We start from the raw sequence: 19,603 nt of genomic DNA on the forward strand, positions 1-19,603 counted from the left end.
GAAATGCAGTATAATACCGTGAAAACAACAGAAATCGTTTACAGTGTAAGTTAATGATAATTAAATACTAAAATAGTGAAGGGTTTTTAAATATTTTTTATAATGTTTTTTTTTTTTTTTAACTTAAGGTCAATAACCAGCCAAAGTTGTTCTGAAAACCCCTTTTGAAAATACATCTGAGACTAAAGCGTACAGTAGCCTGAATCGAGAGGTAAAGATATGTTTTGTTGTAATGGCCTGTTTCTGCTTGCAGAGTCCTGTTTTTCATTATCTGACTTTTCCTCAAGATCACAATAACCTCACATGAACCTCAACGGAGCATTTTTTAAAATAAATTCGCACCGTTTTCTAACCAGATGTGGATTCCATTGACAAGAAGACCTTACGTGTTGTCAGAGTTCTTCAAAACCTTGTGCGTTCGTTTAATGAATGTTATATTCTGACATCTAGAGATCCATACATTTCTAAAATCCATTTTTGCAGTGAAATATTACGCAGACATGTTTTTTTTTTTGTGAAAATATAAATTGTAAAAAATAAATAAATTTTAATATACCTTATAATAACCAATATATGTTCTTCTTTACATAAATTCAGTTGTATATTAATATTAATGTGAACTTGTTTATTTATTTTGACTATTATAAATTATTATTTTAAAATCCCCAACCCAATAAATAATTCTCATAAAGTAACATTTGCAAAAAAAGTATAATGTAGAAAGCATATTAAATGCAAGAAAAGTGTATTTTAATGATTCAAATAACTCGACATATGATGAAATAATGTTTAATTATCATTTATAAGTGTTTAAAAGAATAAGCAATCATATTAAATAAGTAAAACACAGCTTTCTAAAAGCAAAACTTTAAAAATAACGATAAATTTGTGTTGTTAATATGCCATCAAATTAATTTTATTCTACATTATTTCTTAAATAAAAAGTGCTGATTGGTCAATCAGGATTAATGTTCTGTTTTAACTTTTTGATTCTATAAAAATATTCTATTTTTGTTCTTTGAATTTTGTTCTAGAAATGCCAAACATTATATTATATTAAATTATATTCTATTCTATCATCAATCAGGGTTAATGCTCTGTTTTAACGTGCTTAAATTAATATTATCAAATGACTTATTTTATAAGTTTTTATTTTATAAGTTTTATTTTTAGTGCATAAACAGTTACAAAAAATTACAATTTGGTGGATTTTTTTATAGTGATTATTATATTATATTATATTATATTATATTATATTATATTATATTATATTATATTATATTATATTATATGTGTTAAATAAATAAAAAAGAGCTAATTCGTCAATCAGGGTTTTAGTGGCATTTTTGCTTTAAGCCGCTATCGCGGTAAGGGTAAACAATGACTTGTGAATCCTTTTCTCATCTTTATTTTCTAGCATCTTGTGCAATCAAGTCAGTGAAATAGTTCTATTGCTCCTCAGTAGCACCCGTCACCACATACAAACTCACAGTCTGAAAATTGATTCCTCTTCCCTTAATACCCCACCTACTACCTGGCTGCCTTAAATCCAGATTTCGACAGAATAAAAGTCTTCATTCACAAAATTAAAACAATAACATCCTCCAACATGAATAGTATACAAATAAAAAGCTCAAACCTGAATACAGTAATTATCAAATGTAAACTTTAATAATATTAATAATGATAATAATAATAATCATATCATCCAATCAACCTATTTAATCCAAACATATTAATAATAAAAAAAGAAATGGCCTCAACGAGTTGATGTTCTGTTTTAACATGCTTGAATTAATGTCATCATATGACTATTATTATAAATGCCAGTCCCTTTATTTATCCAGGGTCACCACAGCGGAATGAACCGCCAACTTATCCAGCATATGTTTTTATGCATGTTATTTATTTTTAACATGCAAACTCCACACAGAAATGCCAACTGACCCAGCTGAGGCTCTAACCAGCGACCTTCTTGCTGTGAGGCGAAAGCACTACCTACTGTGCCACCGTGTCGCCCTATATTTTATTTATATTCTATTATATTTTCATTATACTTTTATTATATCTTCAGTATATTCTATTATTGTATTTTCTTTTTATTATATTTGTTAAATAAAAGGTGCTGATTGGTCAACCAGTGTAAATTTTCTGTTTTAACATGCTTGAATTAACGTCATCAAATTATTTTTATCCTTTTAACTGTTATAATTAATGACAATTTAGAGGGGTTTTATGCAAATTATTAATTATTATTATTAATTATTATTAATTATATTCTGTTATATTATTTGTTCAAACAATAGTGCTGATTGGTCAACCTGTTTTAACATGCGTGAATCTGTGTTGTGTTGCAGGCAGCCTCCCGTACGAGTTTAAAGTGGTGATCGCAGGAAATCACGAGCTGACCTTCGATAAGGACTTCATGACGGAGCTGGTCAAGCAGGATTACTATCGCTTTCCCTCCGTGTCCAAGTTGAAACCCGAGGACTTTGACAATGTTCAGTCACTGCTGACGAACTGTGTTTACCTGCAGGACTCTGACGTCACCGTCAAGGGCTTTCGAATATACGGCACACCATGGTAAGTCATTCATACTCTATCATTTCATTTTAATACCATCATTTAATCAGAATTGCACATAATTTGTAGGCCTTTTCCGAATACCATGTGTTTGCATTTATTTCTGTATATGCATATTCATCATCTTGTAATTTTAAGTTTTGTTCGTCTGTATGTTTAGCATTGATTGGGAATGCATATATTTGATCAATTACCTTTAATAGACTTTATACCTTTGCAGTCATGAGTTTACAGTGACTAGATAACACATTTAGGATAGAGCTTTGTATTATGCACAGACATTTAAGTATTTTATTGTGCTTTAATGTTATCATTAAACTCTGGGTAATGGTTAAGAATACTTTCCCTTCTCTGATGCAGTTGATTTTGTTGCTGGTAAAAGATATATAAACTGTTTCTACAGATCTTTAGTATAACTTTGCCCTCCGAAGTTAGGTCTTTATTTTAAATGGAACTTAATTTTGGTAAATTAAGTTAAATTGATAGTATTTGCACTGATGTTTGTCATTTTTCACATTGCATACACTGGAAAATAGATCAATGTCTTATATATATTAAATATTTAGAGATCCTTAAATCAAAAAACATTGGTTATGGTCAAAACAAGATCAAATACAGTTTGAGAGTTTGTTTGTACAATTAAGTTGAGTTGATTTTTCTGAGAATGTTGGCAGATGTTTGTATATAAATGTGTGTATACACACACACACACACACACACACACACACACACACACATATATAGAAACATCAATCAATAACTTGACTTCTAGTTGATCATTTGGTATCAGAAGTGGCTTATATGAAAGGCAAAGGCCTCTAAATTACACTTATTTCACCAAAATAAAATATGATCATGCCTTGATTTTTAATTATTTAATTAGGACAGTAAGGTCTGACTTTGCTCAGACAAAAGTCTTTTAACACTTAACAGAAATTATGTACAGTATAGAAAATAAAGTCATGGTGCAGTGGAAAAAGAATTAATATTGTGTATGACTCTCATGTGTTTGGAGGACTGCATCCATACATCTCTGCAATGACTCAAATCACGTATTAATAAAGTCATCTGGAATAGCAAAGAAAGCGTTCTTGCAGGACTCCCAGAATTCGTCAAGATTCTTTGGATTCTGAAATGCCTCCTTCATCATCTTACCCCAGGGATGCTCAATAATGTTCATATCTGGTGACTGGGCTGGCCAATCCTGGAGCACCTTCTTTGCTTGCAGGAACTTTGATGTGGAATCTGAAGTATGAGGAGTGCTGACCTGCTGAACAATTAGCCCTCACCTGTGGTTTGTAATGTAATGGGCAGCACAAATGTCTTGATACCTCAGGCTGTTGATGTTGCCATCCACTCTGCAGATCTCTTGCATGCCCCCATACTGATTGTAACCCCAAACCATGACTTTTCCTTCACCAAACTTGACTGATTACTGTGAGAGTCTTGGCTCCATGTTGGTTCCAATAGGTCTTCTGCAGAACTTTTCCAAATGATCAACTAGAAGTCAAGTTATTATTTGTTGCTCTTGCAACTGGGTTTGAGAACAAGACTTTTGTCAGGTAGTGTATAACCAGAAATCGTTAACCTTAATTTTACGTTAGCATTTATTTAAAATAATTAGCAAATGCTATAATCTTATACTATTGCCAAACTTTAACAGGTTATTTTCAACTTAACATAATACTTCTCCACACACATTTTAAAATCCAATTTATATTTTATGCAAAAATAGTCAAAATCATGTCTAGTTGCTTTTTTTCCAACCCTTTAAAAACATGACCTGTATTACTCTTAATACCAATTTTTTTTTTTCTGTTTTCTACTTGTGTTAATGTATATTTCTTGCCTGCCCAAGAGTAAAATTGAACAAAAATCCTATTTTTTTCCTTTGTTTTAGACACCTTAAAGTTGTAAATAAATACAGGCATGCTAAAATCTTCATTAAAATCATCAAAAATCTCTTATAAACACTAAACATTGGTTGCAATCTTTCACAATATAAAAAAAAACATTGAAAAACTGTGTCAATCTGACCACAAAAAGCACAACTATCTTTTTCTTGCAGATTTAAAATGGAAATAAAAGCACCAACTCCAATAATGCCATGCAAGATCTTCCACTGCAAATCTTGTAAAACATATCCACTATATGTTTAAAATTTAAGAGAGAAAGCAAGAGCAAGAGCTTTCCAGTGTTAGAAAGTCAGATCATTTTTAATGTATTAAAGGAAAACAAACAACAACAGAAGTGTCTTAATGCACACAGAAACTATATTGAGACAGTACATATTGGATATTTAAAATGCACTTGAACATCAAAAGCTTGTGTGATGTCACTTCTGTGCGCCAGTAAACAAAGACGGCCTGAGAAAGCGCCTCGGTGTTATTCCCATACTGTGTTTGAGTTTCCTCAGATGCTCTGATCCGCTCTGAACCTGTGTGTTTTTCCAGCGCCGCTGTGGGAATGTCTCTCGCTCTATTGGGCTGCCCATTTAGCTGCACCTCTGCCCTACTTCCTGTTTTCTTAGCATCCATCCAAAAAGATAAAATGGCCCTGAACTATAATTATCCCCCACAACATCTTTAATGCTTCCTGGCATTTTCTATTTTTGCATCTTGCCCCTTTAGTCTTTGTTTTCCTCCCTCTTAAGAGCCATTGTGAGATTCACCTCTCGTGCTGTCTGCTGTTTGTCTATAATTAGCTGTGAAATGAAGTTAAAGAGTGGTGTTTCGGGGGGCATCCTGCAAAATGTAGCAGAGCAGACTGGAATTTTTAGTTCTTTAATATGATACCTTAATAAATATTGCTACTTGTAATTTTTTCAAGTATTACCAAAAATTTATTAAAATTACATTATTTCTCCATGTCTTCATTTCTGTGTTTGCCTTGACCAGTGTTGAGTTTTTTTATTTATTATTTGTTTTTGTAGTTTTTTTTATATATATATACTGGTACTGTCAAGCCAGTTGTTCTGACTTTTCACTGGGTTTAATAAAACAAAAAATTGGAACTTTAATTTTTTTTATTTTTTGCATTATAATACAGGGTTTCTGCGGGGTCTTAAGAATCTAAATTTTAGGCCTTAAGTCTTATATTCGCTGTTCTTAGTCTTTTTTCGATGTCCATGTATTGCTACATCTAATGCTCATTTAAGTTCTTTTTTGTTGTTGCTGCTTGGTTTTCGTGGTGTTGTAGTTCTTTATTTCACTAGTCCATGTGTATTTTACGGTATTACAACTGAGACCAACATCCAGTAGCCAGTCAGCTTACTGTTATTGAACTCGAATGTGACGTCATTGATGTGTTTGCGGAGGTTTGCTTTGGGTACACGCAACATGATTTCGGCTGGCGGTGGGCACGGAATTTTTTGAGACTCGAGCAAACAGTTCACTTTTATGTGTGGGTACACTGTAAAAAAATCCGTTATTTTACGTTTTTATTTCTAGCAGCTGGGGTGCCAAAAAAAAGTAAAATAACGGTTGTTAAATTACAGACATTTACTGTAAAATAACAGACTTTAAATTATAGAAATTTACAGATTATCCAAATTTAAGGAAATTTCTGTAGTTTACGGTCCATTATTTTACGGTAAATTTCTTTAATTTAACGGCCACTGTTTTACTTCTTTTTCACCTACTGAAAAAAAAGAAGTGTGGGTTAATTGAGTATTCCACCCAAATTACCAACAAATTTTACCAACAATTTTTAATTAAATTCCCAATTTCGTATCAACTCATACAATCTTATTTGTACATATTAGTACACTGTAAAAAAAGAAGTAAAAATAAAAAAATTAATTTACTTTTTTTTTTCCGGCAGCTAGAGTGCTGGAAAAAAATAAAAATAACCTATAAATTACAGACATTTACGGTAAAATAAAAGACGGTAAATAACAGAAATGTATCATAAATTTCTGTAATTTAATGTTCGTTATTTTACGGTAAATGTCTGTAATTTATTGGCCATTATTTTACCTTTCTTTCCAGCACCCTAGCTGCCGGAAAATAAAGTAAAATAACAGATTTTTTTGTTTGTTTTTTTACAATGTACGATTTGCCTTTCCCCCATCGGGGTTAGGGGTAGCATTTGCCTCCTTTAAAAAAAATATAAATTTCAGATGTTTTTTAAAAAAATTTTATATTATTATTATTTTTATTATTATTATTAACAGGTAATTCATAATTTATTAATGATAAATTAAGTAATAATAAATTAATTTTAGAAATTGTTTTTATTTAAAGTTTTATTTCAGTGACTCCAAATGTCTTTTTTTAGTAGCCACAGGATTTTGTTTACTAATGATTAAATTTACCAAAGCAATTTGTATAGCTCAAGCAGTTTTCGGAGACTTTTTTGTTCTGCAGCGCTCTGTCTTAGACCCACTTTCGTTTGATTATTTCATACAAATGAAATCATATATTTGTACGGATTAGCCGATTTTCTGACAATACATAAAGTAGTTGTGTTTCCTCGACATATCAGACTGCATAAAACTGATTTATTTAAAATTGAAATAGACATTTTTACATTGTTTAAGTGTGTTGTACAAACGGATTCATTTAACTTCATAGTAGTTAAAGCCCAGGTAATAGGCTATAAAGTGGGACCAAATATCAATAGTTTTGTCAACAGTAGAGCAGACAGCGGGAAAGCGGAAAACAGAGGGAGGAAGTGGAGAAGGAAGGAAGGAAGCCCCCCGTGGCCCTTTAGCGTGAAAGCTGCTAAATGTCTGTTGTGACAGCGTGGGGTCTTGTGGGATACGGGGGAAGGAGGCCGGTGGCTGGATATTTCTGATAACTCAAAGCGCGCACACACACATGCACACACAGATGGTCGTGAGGTGGTCAACCTGACCAGCAGCCTGAGGAAAAGCTCTGGGTGGCCCTGCTGCGGTGATCGGTTCATCTGGTCAGGAAATTCGAGAAGCCGGCTAATTTGTATTACCATATTGTCACACCATTGAATGTGTAACATAAGTCAGATGCTCACTGAATGTTCGCCACGAGTACTGCTGACTCATTCCTGAGACTGAGAACAGAGAGAAAAAGGTCTTGTAGGTTACTTTTACTGTTTTGGTTTAGAGTTTATTTAGATTTTAGTGCTACAGTGTGTTTGAGTACATATTTTTATGTATTATTGTAATTAATTGTTTCAGTAATTATGCTTTTAATATATTATCCTTTTGTTCTTTTTAAAAATATTTTATTTAATAGGAATAAACAAATTGTGTTGATAATAAAAATGACAACAGGATAATAAAATGTGTCTGCTAATAAATATTAAGACTATAATACAACTTTTATATTTAAAATGTTTATTATTTTACTTGCACTGTTTTTTATTATTTACGGGTAATTCATAATTGTTTTATTATAAATGAACTAATAATTAATTTTAAGATTGGTTTTTATTTAATTTTATTTTTACAATTTGTTATTTTATGGATAATTCATGATTTATTAATAATAAATTAGGTAATAATTGATTAATTTTAGGACTTGTTTTTATATACATTTTGTTAATAATTAAGTAATTTTAAGAATATTTTTTATCATTTTATTTTTACTGTTTTCGATTATTTACAGGTGATTTATAATTTATTATTAATAAATTATGTAATGATTTATTTTAAGGTTTGGTTTTATACTTTACTATTTTTATTATTTTCATCTATTTTTATAATTTACGGGTAATAATTAAATTTACTCCAGCAAATAATATAGCTCAGGCAGTAAAACTTATTTTTGTTCTGCAGGGCTCTGTCCTGGGCCCACTTTTGTTTGGTTTACATGTAATTTATAATTTATCAACAGCAAGTTAAGTAATAATTAACAATTTTATTATTTGTTTATATTTATTAAAAATGTTTACTTTTTTATTTTTACTTTTTAATTATTTATGGATAATTCATAATTTATTAATAATAAATTAAGTCACAATAAATACATTTTAGGATTTTGTTTTTATTTAAAGGGCACCTATGGTAAAAAATCTACTTTTCAAGCTGTTTGGACAGATCTGTGTGTTGGTATAGTGTATAGACCGTCATACTGGGGTGATATGAACACACCCAGCCCTTTTTTTACAATTTAACTACAAAAAAAAGGGTCGGCCAATTGGAGCTGTTTTCAAATCGATCGCACCATTACGTAGGTGTGCGATCCCCCCGCCCACCGAATTGATTGACAGCTGCGCGCATTAACATGTTCCGGTAGTCACGTGTATATGTCAACAAGACCAAGCAGACATACGCAGAGCAACCGGGAATAAAAGGTCTGTTCTGTTCGCTAGGATCAGCAATCATCATCAAATGTGATTTAAGAGTTAGTTTCACATGTTTAAAGTATTTTAAAACAGAATATGTGTGTAATTAATTACAGAGTTTTACTTCAGCTTTACTTCATCAGCACAGCTGCGTGTCAGAACAAATATAAAAGAAGATGCTTCAATCCCGGTTTGTGGAAGTTAAATCAGGACATTAGCATAACACACTGTAAAAAATTTTAAGCCAGTTCAACAAAAAAAATCTTAGTACTAATTTCCTTCTGTTTTTTCTTGTTTACTCAACTTTTGAAAACATCAGCTACACTGACTGAAAATAATTTGTCAGTGAAACAAAAAATGTCTAGTTGAGTCAACTTAACATTAGTAGTTTTCTGGAAACCTGCACCTGCAGCACAACAAATATTTTTAAGTTGTGCAAACTGAACATTTCTTGTCTGCAGGACTGAAATGACAGAAGTTGAGTGAACAAGAAAAAACAAAAGGAAATTAGTACTAAGAAATTATATGTTACCAGAGCAAAAGTTGTGTTAACTGAACATTTCTTGTCTGGATGGCCTGAAATGACAGAAGTTGAGTGAACAAGAAAATACAAAAGGAAATTAGTACTAAGAAATTATATGTTACCAGAGCAAAAGTTGTGTTAACTGAACATTTCTTGTCTGGATGGCCAAAAATGACAGAAGTTGAGAGAAGAAGAAAATACAAAAGGAAATTAGTACTAAGAAATTATATGTTACCAGAGCAAAAGTTGTGTTAACTGAACATTTCTTGTCTGGATGGCCAAAAATGACAGAAGTTGAGAGAAGAAGAAAATACAAAAGGAAATTAGTACTAAGAAATTAGATGTTATCCGAGCAAACACACATGGCTCTGTTTTTTTAAGTTCTGCTGACTGAACATTTCTTGTCTGAATGGTCTGAAACTACAGAAGTTAAATGAACCAAAAAAATACAACTGGAAATTAGTACTAATAAATAAAATGTTATCGGAGTAAACACACATGGCAAAAAAAGACATACATTTTACCAAAACATTCATTTTCTTGCGGTTCTTCACTAAAGTACAAAAACGAGGTAGTGTATCTGTAAAAAAAAAAAAAAAAAAAAACACAAACACTAAGTCAAATTAATCACATGAAAAGGAAACAATTATATTAAATATATAACAATTACAGCACATCTGAGACTACCTAACACTATCAATTTTAATAACCTTAGAATATCCCATAAATTATTCACAACACCCTGCTGAAAAAACAGCGTAAGCTGGTAAGGTATGTTTTGATGCTGGTCTCAATGCTGGTTTTGCTTGTCTCAATGCTGGTCTTGCTGGTTTCAGTGCTGGTTTTGCTGGTCTAAGTGCTGCTCCTGACCAGCATTGAGACCAGCAAGACCAACATTGAAACCAGCATTAGGACCAGCATTGAGACCAGCAAAACCAACATTAAGACCAGCAAAACCAGCATTAAAACAAGCAAGACCAGCATACCAGCATCAAAACATATACCTTCCCAGCATATGCTGTTTTTTTTTTTTTTTTTTTTTTCAGCAGGGCAATTAGAGCAATCAATCTGAATTACTAGTTGCCTTGAGATATAAATCTTAGTATTTGTTGTAATTCATTTCAAAATCTATACTTGCATAATTACATGTTTTGTGCTAGTACCTTGGCTGGTCATGGATAAATATGATATTAAAACTGCCAGTAAAGGATCTTACTTTAGTAATAAGTGTTCCACTGTATACACCTTCAGTTCAAAATGAACGATTTATTACTATTATTTTGGTTTTGATTTGATTTTGTTTGCTTAATATAATAATAAGCAGTTGGAATATACGCGCTGTCACTTTAAGAGCCACCCTAGATAGTAAAATACACTTGGGCCAGTTCCAGCTAGATTCGCTGCCGCATCCGAGCCAGAATCGGCCCGTGAGTAATGTGCGCTGCAGCCCGGAGCTGGCGCAACTCAATATACCTTGATATAAAACCTTTTGGTATTATATTGGTACTTGATACATGGTATTACAACCATTTGCATTTATATACCAGCAAACGCAGGCTATAATGTAAAGGCAAAGTGTAGGCACTGCGTTCAACCTTTGAATAAAATGCAAACAGCATACATATCCAATAACAAAAATTATCAAACAAAGGACAAAATAAATAATAATAAACATTTATTGATTGCAATAAACAAATAATACTAAACTTGAATAAAATATTTTGTAGTGCACAAGTAATAATAAAACTACACAATAAAGACACACAGGAAGATTTAAAGACAAAATCTGAAATTGCACACATACACAGAAGTTTTTAAAACAACCCTGTTTTCCCAATAGACTTGAATTATAAATTGTACAAAACACATCTTAAAACAGCTTAATTTTATATAAACCTGAATATAGAAACCAATTTAAGATATAGCAAGAAACATCTTACAAATACCCATGACAATATGTAAAATATACAAGTCAAAAATGTAAAAAGAACTGCAGAATTCTTAAGAAACATTTTTAATAAATGTAATAAATAAAACATAATAATACATTTAAATGAGTGAGATGATTATATATATATATATATATATATATATATATATATATATATATATATATATATATATATATATATATAATTTGACTTGTATATCTTTATATGTCTTGTGCAATTTGTTATTAATATTTTTATTATATTATGTTAATTAAAAATGTATTAAGATGCTTTTTCAGAATTTAGCATATTTAGCATATGTAAGAAACATCTTACAAATACCCATGACAATATGTAAAATATACAAGTCAAAATTGTAAAAAGAACTGCAGAATTCTTAAGAAACATTTTTAATAAATAAAACATAATACATTTAAATGAGTGAGATGATTATATATATATATATATATATATATATATATATATATATATATATATATATATATATATATAAAATTTGACTTGTATATCTTTATATGTCTTGTGCAATTTTTTATTAATATTTTTATTATATTATGTTAATTAAAAATGTATTAAGATGCTTTTTCAGAATTTAGCATATTGTCATTTTATATATATATATATATATATATATATATATATATATATATATATATATATATATATATATATATATATATATAAATTGCAAATAAAAGAAACAAATTACCCAAGTATCAGGGAACATCTTAATACACTTAAAATGTTGTTTAAAAAATAAATTATTGATGTAGACATTTGACACATTAGCTTTCTCTTCTTCCCTCCTTCCTCCAGCCCTGTCAGGGCTACGTTGTAGCCACCTTGTAATGCATTTTTCCACTTCTTTATCAGTGATGTGGTATGGACATTTCTCCTCACTACATCTGTGATTAAAAGATAAACAAACAATTAGTAGTGAAAAAGTACAAATGAAAAAAGAAAGATGCTTGCTCTCATATAAGTACAACCTAAATGGGACTATATATAGATGTTTTGTTCGTTTGATTAATGATTCAAAGAAATATACAGATGGAACAGCCCCTAATTGTACTGAAATGTATATTTAAAACCAACTTACTGACTAGACAGTCGTAAGGGAGAGTGCATGAAAGGCCACATTTTGGTTTGCCCTGCTCCAGTTAATTTGTTCAGCCAAAAAGTGAGCCAAAAGCTTTCCCGGGACACACCAAACTGCTTAGTGGAAAACACCAATGATTCCAAAGTAGGCTACCTACGAAGCAAAAAAACATATAAATAAATAAATAAACATAAAACACTTAGAAATAAGCAAGAAACTTACCAGTTTCTTCATTTGTTCGGGCTGCTCGTTTAGTTGATTTTCAAGTTTTTCCAAATCAATTTGGACAAAGAAAGGTCAAATGTGTTTACATCTGGAATTTCATCACGTCTGTTTTGGTTTTGCTGATTTGTGAGAATCAGGCACAGTTGCTGCTTTATGACGTCACATGATTTTAAAACTTTTTTTCAGTCGTGCTAAAAAAGAAAAATAACAAATTAGTATAAATCAACCTGTTGCTTATTCTCATGCAACTTGTGTAAATACAACAGTGGGTTAGACACTGCTGATATTCTCTAGTTGATCTTTACTTTCTAGCTGCATTAAGCCATTACAAATTTAGTGATGTCTTGAATTCTTACAAAGACATGACGAGTTGCAATAAGTTGTCTTGATCTCCGACTGCACTTGAACAAGGACTGTAAATGTTCATAGGTGTACTGGAATGTACAGCATCTGTGCATCTTGATGGTGTTCTTAAGGATCCTGCCATAGTCATTGGTGGTGATGGTACTTGCGGTGCTGCATCAATTTCTGAAATCTTCATATCAGTTTTTTCTCCAGCCTCTTTGTTCCAAATAATTTTTCTTCATCACGTTCACTATAGTTGTGTCTTTAATGCCCCTTGATCAGATACATTTACAAAACAAAACATTATTTTAGTATAGTGCAGGACACTAGATCAATGACAATGGCAGTGTAATAGATCAATGACATAATGTTGACAGTATGTGTTTAAAATAATTGCAAACAAACCTGTTCTTTCTTTAGGTGTATGACGGGCAATCACCGTCCTCATCTGTCAGCAAGCCAAGCTGAGTCGAGCTTCCTCATGTGTGTCTATAATAAAACATCACATTGTTGTTAACCTCCCCTCAAAAAGTTAAAATCCTGAAATACTATCAAAGTTAATTAATGGCTATAATACCTATGGTGTAAATAATCAGCACACAGGATTTATTCAGAGATTCATGCAGAGAGACAGCCTTATGAATCTTAGACATAGATTTGTAAGATGGCCAAGCACATGCATTATTCTGTACCCATGAAGATTAACCTACCATTGTGGAAAATGTTTGATGATGATGATAGCCAATAACAATAAATCATTTCAGCTGTTTGTGAAGCAATTAGTAATGTAAAGTCTGAAAAGCTCAATCTATGTTGAAAATGTATCAGCAGTTTACAGCATGGACTTTAATCACCCAACTATAACATGCCTATTCACATGTTCATAAGAATGTGCTATTGGTCTCTGTGATGTGCTACAAAATGACCTCACTAACCTTTGTTAAACAAGAACAGTAAGACTTAACCAAAAAAATATTCATTTATACCCATTCATTTAAATCAGAAAGTATAACTGTCAATAACCAAAAAATAAAACCCATCAAAATCTGCTTTAAGAAATTAAGTTTTACATGCGCAAACTACAACTTGAACATAAGATATAATTGATTCACATAGGCTAACACATATAAATTAAAGCACATACTAATATATTTCTCTTAATAATAGAATGATAATTTAAAGAGAACAGTAAACGATCACTGATGCACTGCATAAACAAGTTAAACAATAACTTAAGAATAACCTAACACTGTAAAAATGTTTTAAGCATTAAATTCGCAAAGTATACAGTATGCAAGCAGCAAAAACCTTACCTTTCTGACCGGAATCCACTGTTTTGAAACGCCAAACTTCTTTTTCTTCTTGTGATCATCATAGCGGTTGGCAACCAGCTTTTGGAACATTACCGCCACCGTCTGGATTGGAGTTTGGATGAGGAGTTGACTCACGCATGCGTTTCTTATGAAACCAAACTTCTGCTTAAAAAAACAGTCTGCATGGAAGCGTGCTATCTCGAAAATAAGCGCATTTTACACTGTTTTCCCTAGATGATATATATAATCCATTTATAAATAATATTGTTTTGTTTGCATCTAAACATTGCGACCATCCACACTAAATGTTTTTATTATTTTGTTGCTGTTGTACCATATATATTTTCTCAAATTATCATTAAACGTGGAGCTAACAAATTACTAGATAAAATAAGAATTTAATCGGTTGTCATCAGTTACACAAGCCGAGTCCTTATACGAGCCGAGACAGACTCGGGCCAGATAGGGTTAACAGGAATCTGGCCAGTGTTTACAGCTGCATCCCAAACGCATGTGCGCGAGCGAGCTGCGGGCCACACTCCGCCCGTATAACACTCGTTGATGCCGAGTCGGAGCCGGAGGCGCCGAAGGGCAGCCGAGCTCGGGCCGATTACTTCCTGCTACCCGGGGCATGGATATGATTTACGGCAACACAAATATTCATTCACTCTTATCACATAACAAAGAGAGATTATGTGAATAATCACTAAGCGCCGCATCTGCACACATTTTTGCGCGTATATGATGAACATTTAGGAGGACAAATTTAGATGAAGTGTCTTAAACAAAGAACTACAATCTTTGCACACTTACTATTTAGATTGCTCTTCCACGGCTTGCCTCTTTCCCCACCGAAGTACAATGCTTTCAATTTCTCCCGCCTGAGACGTTGACGTTACGTAAGCGCAACCATCGTAACGAGGGCGTGGTTTAGCTCAAGACAGAATGATGCTATATCATCCTTTGAGAAACATATTTTTGAGTGCGTGGTTTATTTTTAAATATTGGAATATCAAAGTATGCCTTTCTTTTTTTAAAGGGTAATGAATAAACACGAGATGATAATGTGCGTGCAAGCTTATTTCTGCAAATGTGCACCAAATAAAGTTAAATTGCAAATGAAAAGTTTCAAATAAAGTTACTATAAGTATTGTAGTGTTTTTTGTTGTTTTTAATAACAATGTGAATAATAACGATATTTATTATTGTATTAATAATAATAATAATAATAATAATAGCATTCTCACTCAGCATTTACTTTTTAATACAAACCATGAAAGGTTCTATACTCATTCATTCATTTTCTTGTTGGCTTAGTCCCTTTATTAATCTGGGGTCGCCACAGCGGAATGAACCGGCAACTTATCCAGCAGGTTTTTACGCAGCGGATGCCCTTCCAGCCCCAACCCATCTCTGGGAAAAGGTTCTATACTGCCATTGATAATTTTTTTAGAATATTTAACATGTTTGAAACCTTTTCAATCAACAAAAGGTTATGCTACTTGTATATTCATTGCATTAAAAAAGTCAGAGATTGACTTAACACAAAAAAACAAGTTGGCAGATGCTTTTTTGAATGAACTAGCAAAGTGTTGCTCACAAAACTCATCTTTTTAACTTAATGAATAAAATCTTTGTTTAAGTTGATTGAATGTGTTAAATGTAGTTGTACAGACTTTTTTACAGATTTTTGCTGAACCAACAAAAAAAATCAAGCAATTTCAACATTTGTCAAGTTGGATTTTTTACAGTGCAGATATCCACGCAGTACTTGAGGTTAGCCTTAACTAAGCTAAGCGCGCTCTGTCTTTCTGTCTGCCTGCCTGCATGTGTGCGTGCGTGCTTGTGTGTGTGTGTGTCATCTGCGATGTGCGTGCGTGTGTGTGCGCGCGCGCGTTAACTTTGTAACGATATTGTGTGTTACTCATCAATGCAACTTCACAATAATGATTAGTAAAGGTTAGTTCTTACTGTAGTATCTCACAAACGCTACGTGAGACCTCCTTTAAGTCTGTCTGTTGTCTGACGCAGCTGAGGGAGGAGGCATGTAGAAATAATGGGCGGGAAAGTATCGTCTTAAAGGCGCAGTACGACAAAACCACCCCCTGCTGGAAATCAGTATAAAACAGCATCTTGTAAAAGGTATAATGAAAAATCTGATGGGTATTTTGATCTGAAACTTTATGTACACATTCTAGAGACGCAAAAGACTTATATTAAATCTGAAAAAAGGGGTAACCTAGGTGCCCTTTAAAGTTTTATTTCATTCAATTAAAATGTTTTTTATTTTTTTTATCCGATTTGATTTGTTTTAATGACCAATAATTAAATTTATCCCAGCAAATTATATAGCTCATGCTGTGTCAATCGAATACTTTTTTGTTGTGTTTTGTTCTGCAGGCCTCTGTCCTGGGCCCACTTTTGTTTTGAATAATTTATTAATAATAATTACTTAGTTTTAATAATTACTATTTTAGTTTAAGTATTTTCAGTCATTTAAAAAAAAAAATCGGTAACAACCACTTTTTTTAAATTATCAATAATTAAATTCTCTTTCTATAACCATTTAGTCAAATAATATTCGTTTGATATATTTAATGATTTAAACATCTTTCTTTCATTGTGCTACTAGAGTAAAGTTTGTTTGTTTTTATTGTTCCAGATTTTAGATTTATCTTATGCTTGATTTTAGTTTATTTAACCTTTATATTAACCCTACAGAATTGTTTTTATTTATATTAATACATTGTTTATTTTGGTCAGTGAATAACCTCTGTCCTAGTTTTTATATGGCTTCAGAAAAGCTCAAATATGTGTACGAGTCATGTGGATTAGTATTATTCTGCCTTTATTATGCAGATTTCATGCACTGTTGTTGTTTGGACAAAGACCTGCATGAAGATTCTTCAAAAAAATCTCTAAATATCGTGAGAGCCGGCCATCCGTTCGCCTCGAGCGCTGCCTGCTGATTCATTCCCCAGAGTGAAAACTGAGGTCTAAAAGAAAAGAAAGATATCCATAAAGCTACCTTGATGGACAGATGGAGACAGTAATGACATACTACGAGACAGAGAGACAAATGCTGACAGAGGAAGAGCTGGAAAGTGAGAGAAAAGGTGTCAGAAAAGGGGAGAGATGCATAAAGAAATCAGAAAGCGCTGATGTTGATGGACATGGTAGTGGCTGTTTTGATGGGGACACATCATGCACAGACACGCTCTGGAAATCAAATACATCTTCACACCAGGGTCTTTTTCTTCGACTCGTCACCGAGATATAAAAAGAAGATTTAAAGAAGAGGTATTGCGTGAACAGAGTTTGTTGATCATAAAGTAAAGATCAGTGGCAGCTATTTGTGTTCAGTTTTTTATTTTATTTTCAGTACTCAATAGAAGTAGGCAATCTGTTAAAAATTAGTCAGGTATTGACATAAAATATTATGTCATATTTCTTATAGGGCTGGGCGATATTGCAAAAAAAAAACCAATATCATGTTTTATATCATTCAATATTGATAATTATTCAATATTTTTATATTTTAATACATTTTTTGTTTTACCACTTTATTTTAATTTACCAACATTACTAAGGCAAACAGGTAAAAATATTACAAAAAACAAAATATTTACAAAAAACAAAAATATTTAAACAAAATATCTGATCTCTTTATATTAAGTAAACATGAGTGTTAAAAAGACTCTAAAACTTTAATTAAAATTTTATAAAAGTGTGTGCAACTAGGGTATATCAACATCTGAAACGTGTCAATAATGATGCAGAAAACCTCAAACTCTGTCCATAGCACAAATTATGATCATCAAATCTGAGCTTTCAAGTTAAGGAACCAACAGCCATCATTATTCAGATACTTACTGTAACATTACAAATTGTGAAGTTAAATGACTTCAATACCCCTATGCCAAAAAATCTTTCAAATGGGGTGCTAGTGGCTGGGATGCACAGGAAAAGAAACCAAAAAGCCACTCTGGCGGCATCCTTTTTTATCTCCTCACGGCACTAATTTACACATGTGATGTTATTCTTACCTGAAGTGACAAGCGCAAGTGTGTAGTTTCCTTCATTACTTTCTATTTCTTCTCTTGTAATAGGCGACCATCAACTGTTTTCTCATTGCATGACAAACGGACTGCAGTGTTGCAGTTCTGATGCAAGTTTATGGAGAAAAGTAAAAAGCGCTGCAGTGTTTGGATGTTCTGTGTTTGTCTCAGGTAGTCTACTGTTGTTATTAAAATGTCTAGATTCCAGACAAGGTGTGAAGCAGATTGGTTAGTTAGTCATCATACCGAAACTTCATCCAGATCTTTTTTTTTTTACCATTATTGACAATGGCTTTCGATCAGTAAATACCGATATCGATTTCATCGCCTAGCCCTAATATTTCTAATCTAATTTTGTACAGCTTAAGCAGTTTTGGGCTCTGTCCTGTTGCCTATTTTATTTATTTATATTCTATCTCTTGGTTTTATTTTTGGTGTGTGTGTGTGTGTGTGTGTGTGTGTGTGTGTGTGTGTGTGTGTGTGTGTGTGTGTGTGTGTGTGTGTGTGTGTGTGTGTGTGTGTGTGTGTGTGTGTGTGTGTGTGTGTGTGTGTGTGTACACAAATACACACACAACCTTTTGGTAGTTTTTAGTTGTTGTTTTTTTTTAATCCTATTGTTTTCTTGATATCTGTTCATCCTATCATAGAATAGTGACATCATGAATCGGTTATTGAAACGCTCAGCTCTGTGGTCCTAAACGTGTGTTGCTTTTATATTTTAATTTTTTTGTTGCTCTGGTGAGCTTCTGTGTGCATGGCTACCAAAAAGCCAGACATCTTTCAGGAAGTGGCCTTTTGTTCAGGAACATCCTGGTGCTTTTGTCTGTTCCCCGAGATCAGACCCTGTCCTGACCTCACAGAGCCACTTCTACAAACATATTCACAAAACACGATAAAAAACCCTTTGAATTTAAAAGACAAGAACATCTGAATTATGACAAAAGACCTGACAGTCAAAATACTTTGATAGAAATCTGAAAATAAGGACCTTGGTCTACTTATATACACACACACAAATGTTTAGTGAATTTGTCGTTATATTACACATGGTCTATTTAGTTTTCTTAATTTTTAAATACATTTTAATACATTTAAGGTAATGCATTAATGCATGTTAAAAAAACATGAAAATAAAATGTCATAATTCTATATACATTTCTTTGATTTAGTAGTGTTCATTGTAAGTAACAACAGTTATATTTTAGTTAACTAATCATACAGTTTAAGTCAAAATTTTT

At 32.3% G+C, this 19,603-nt stretch overlaps 1 protein-coding gene and 1 long non-coding RNA gene across 20 annotated transcripts in view; one reads left to right on the forward strand and one right to left on the reverse strand.

The window, feature by feature from the left end:
• The window catches only part of mpped2a (metallophosphoesterase domain containing 2a), a 264,905-nt gene that overhangs the window by 190,758 nt on the left and 54,544 nt on the right, over positions 1-19,603 (forward strand). For all 19 annotated transcript variants that reach the window (XM_087259312.1, XM_087259313.1, XM_087259314.1 and 16 more), the window contains 1 exon segment: positions 2,358-2,583. In XM_087259312.1, the coding sequence (XP_087115438.1) occupies positions 2,358-2,583 (226 nt within the window).
• LOC147843077 (uncharacterized) lies at positions 11,032-14,353 on the reverse strand. The gene is made up of 6 exons (XR_015495467.1): positions 14,308-14,353; positions 13,400-13,483; positions 13,006-13,267; positions 12,647-12,840; positions 12,425-12,577; positions 11,032-12,230 (listed from the first exon to the last, which is right to left on the reverse strand). It is a non-coding gene; the product is annotated as an uncharacterized LOC147843077 (long non-coding RNA).

Source organism: Danio rerio, chromosome 7, assembly GCF_052040795.2.
Source record: "Danio rerio strain M-AB ecotype USA chromosome 7, GRCz13ab, whole genome shotgun sequence".
Taxonomy (NCBI): domain Eukaryota; kingdom Metazoa; phylum Chordata; class Actinopteri; order Cypriniformes; family Danionidae; genus Danio; species Danio rerio.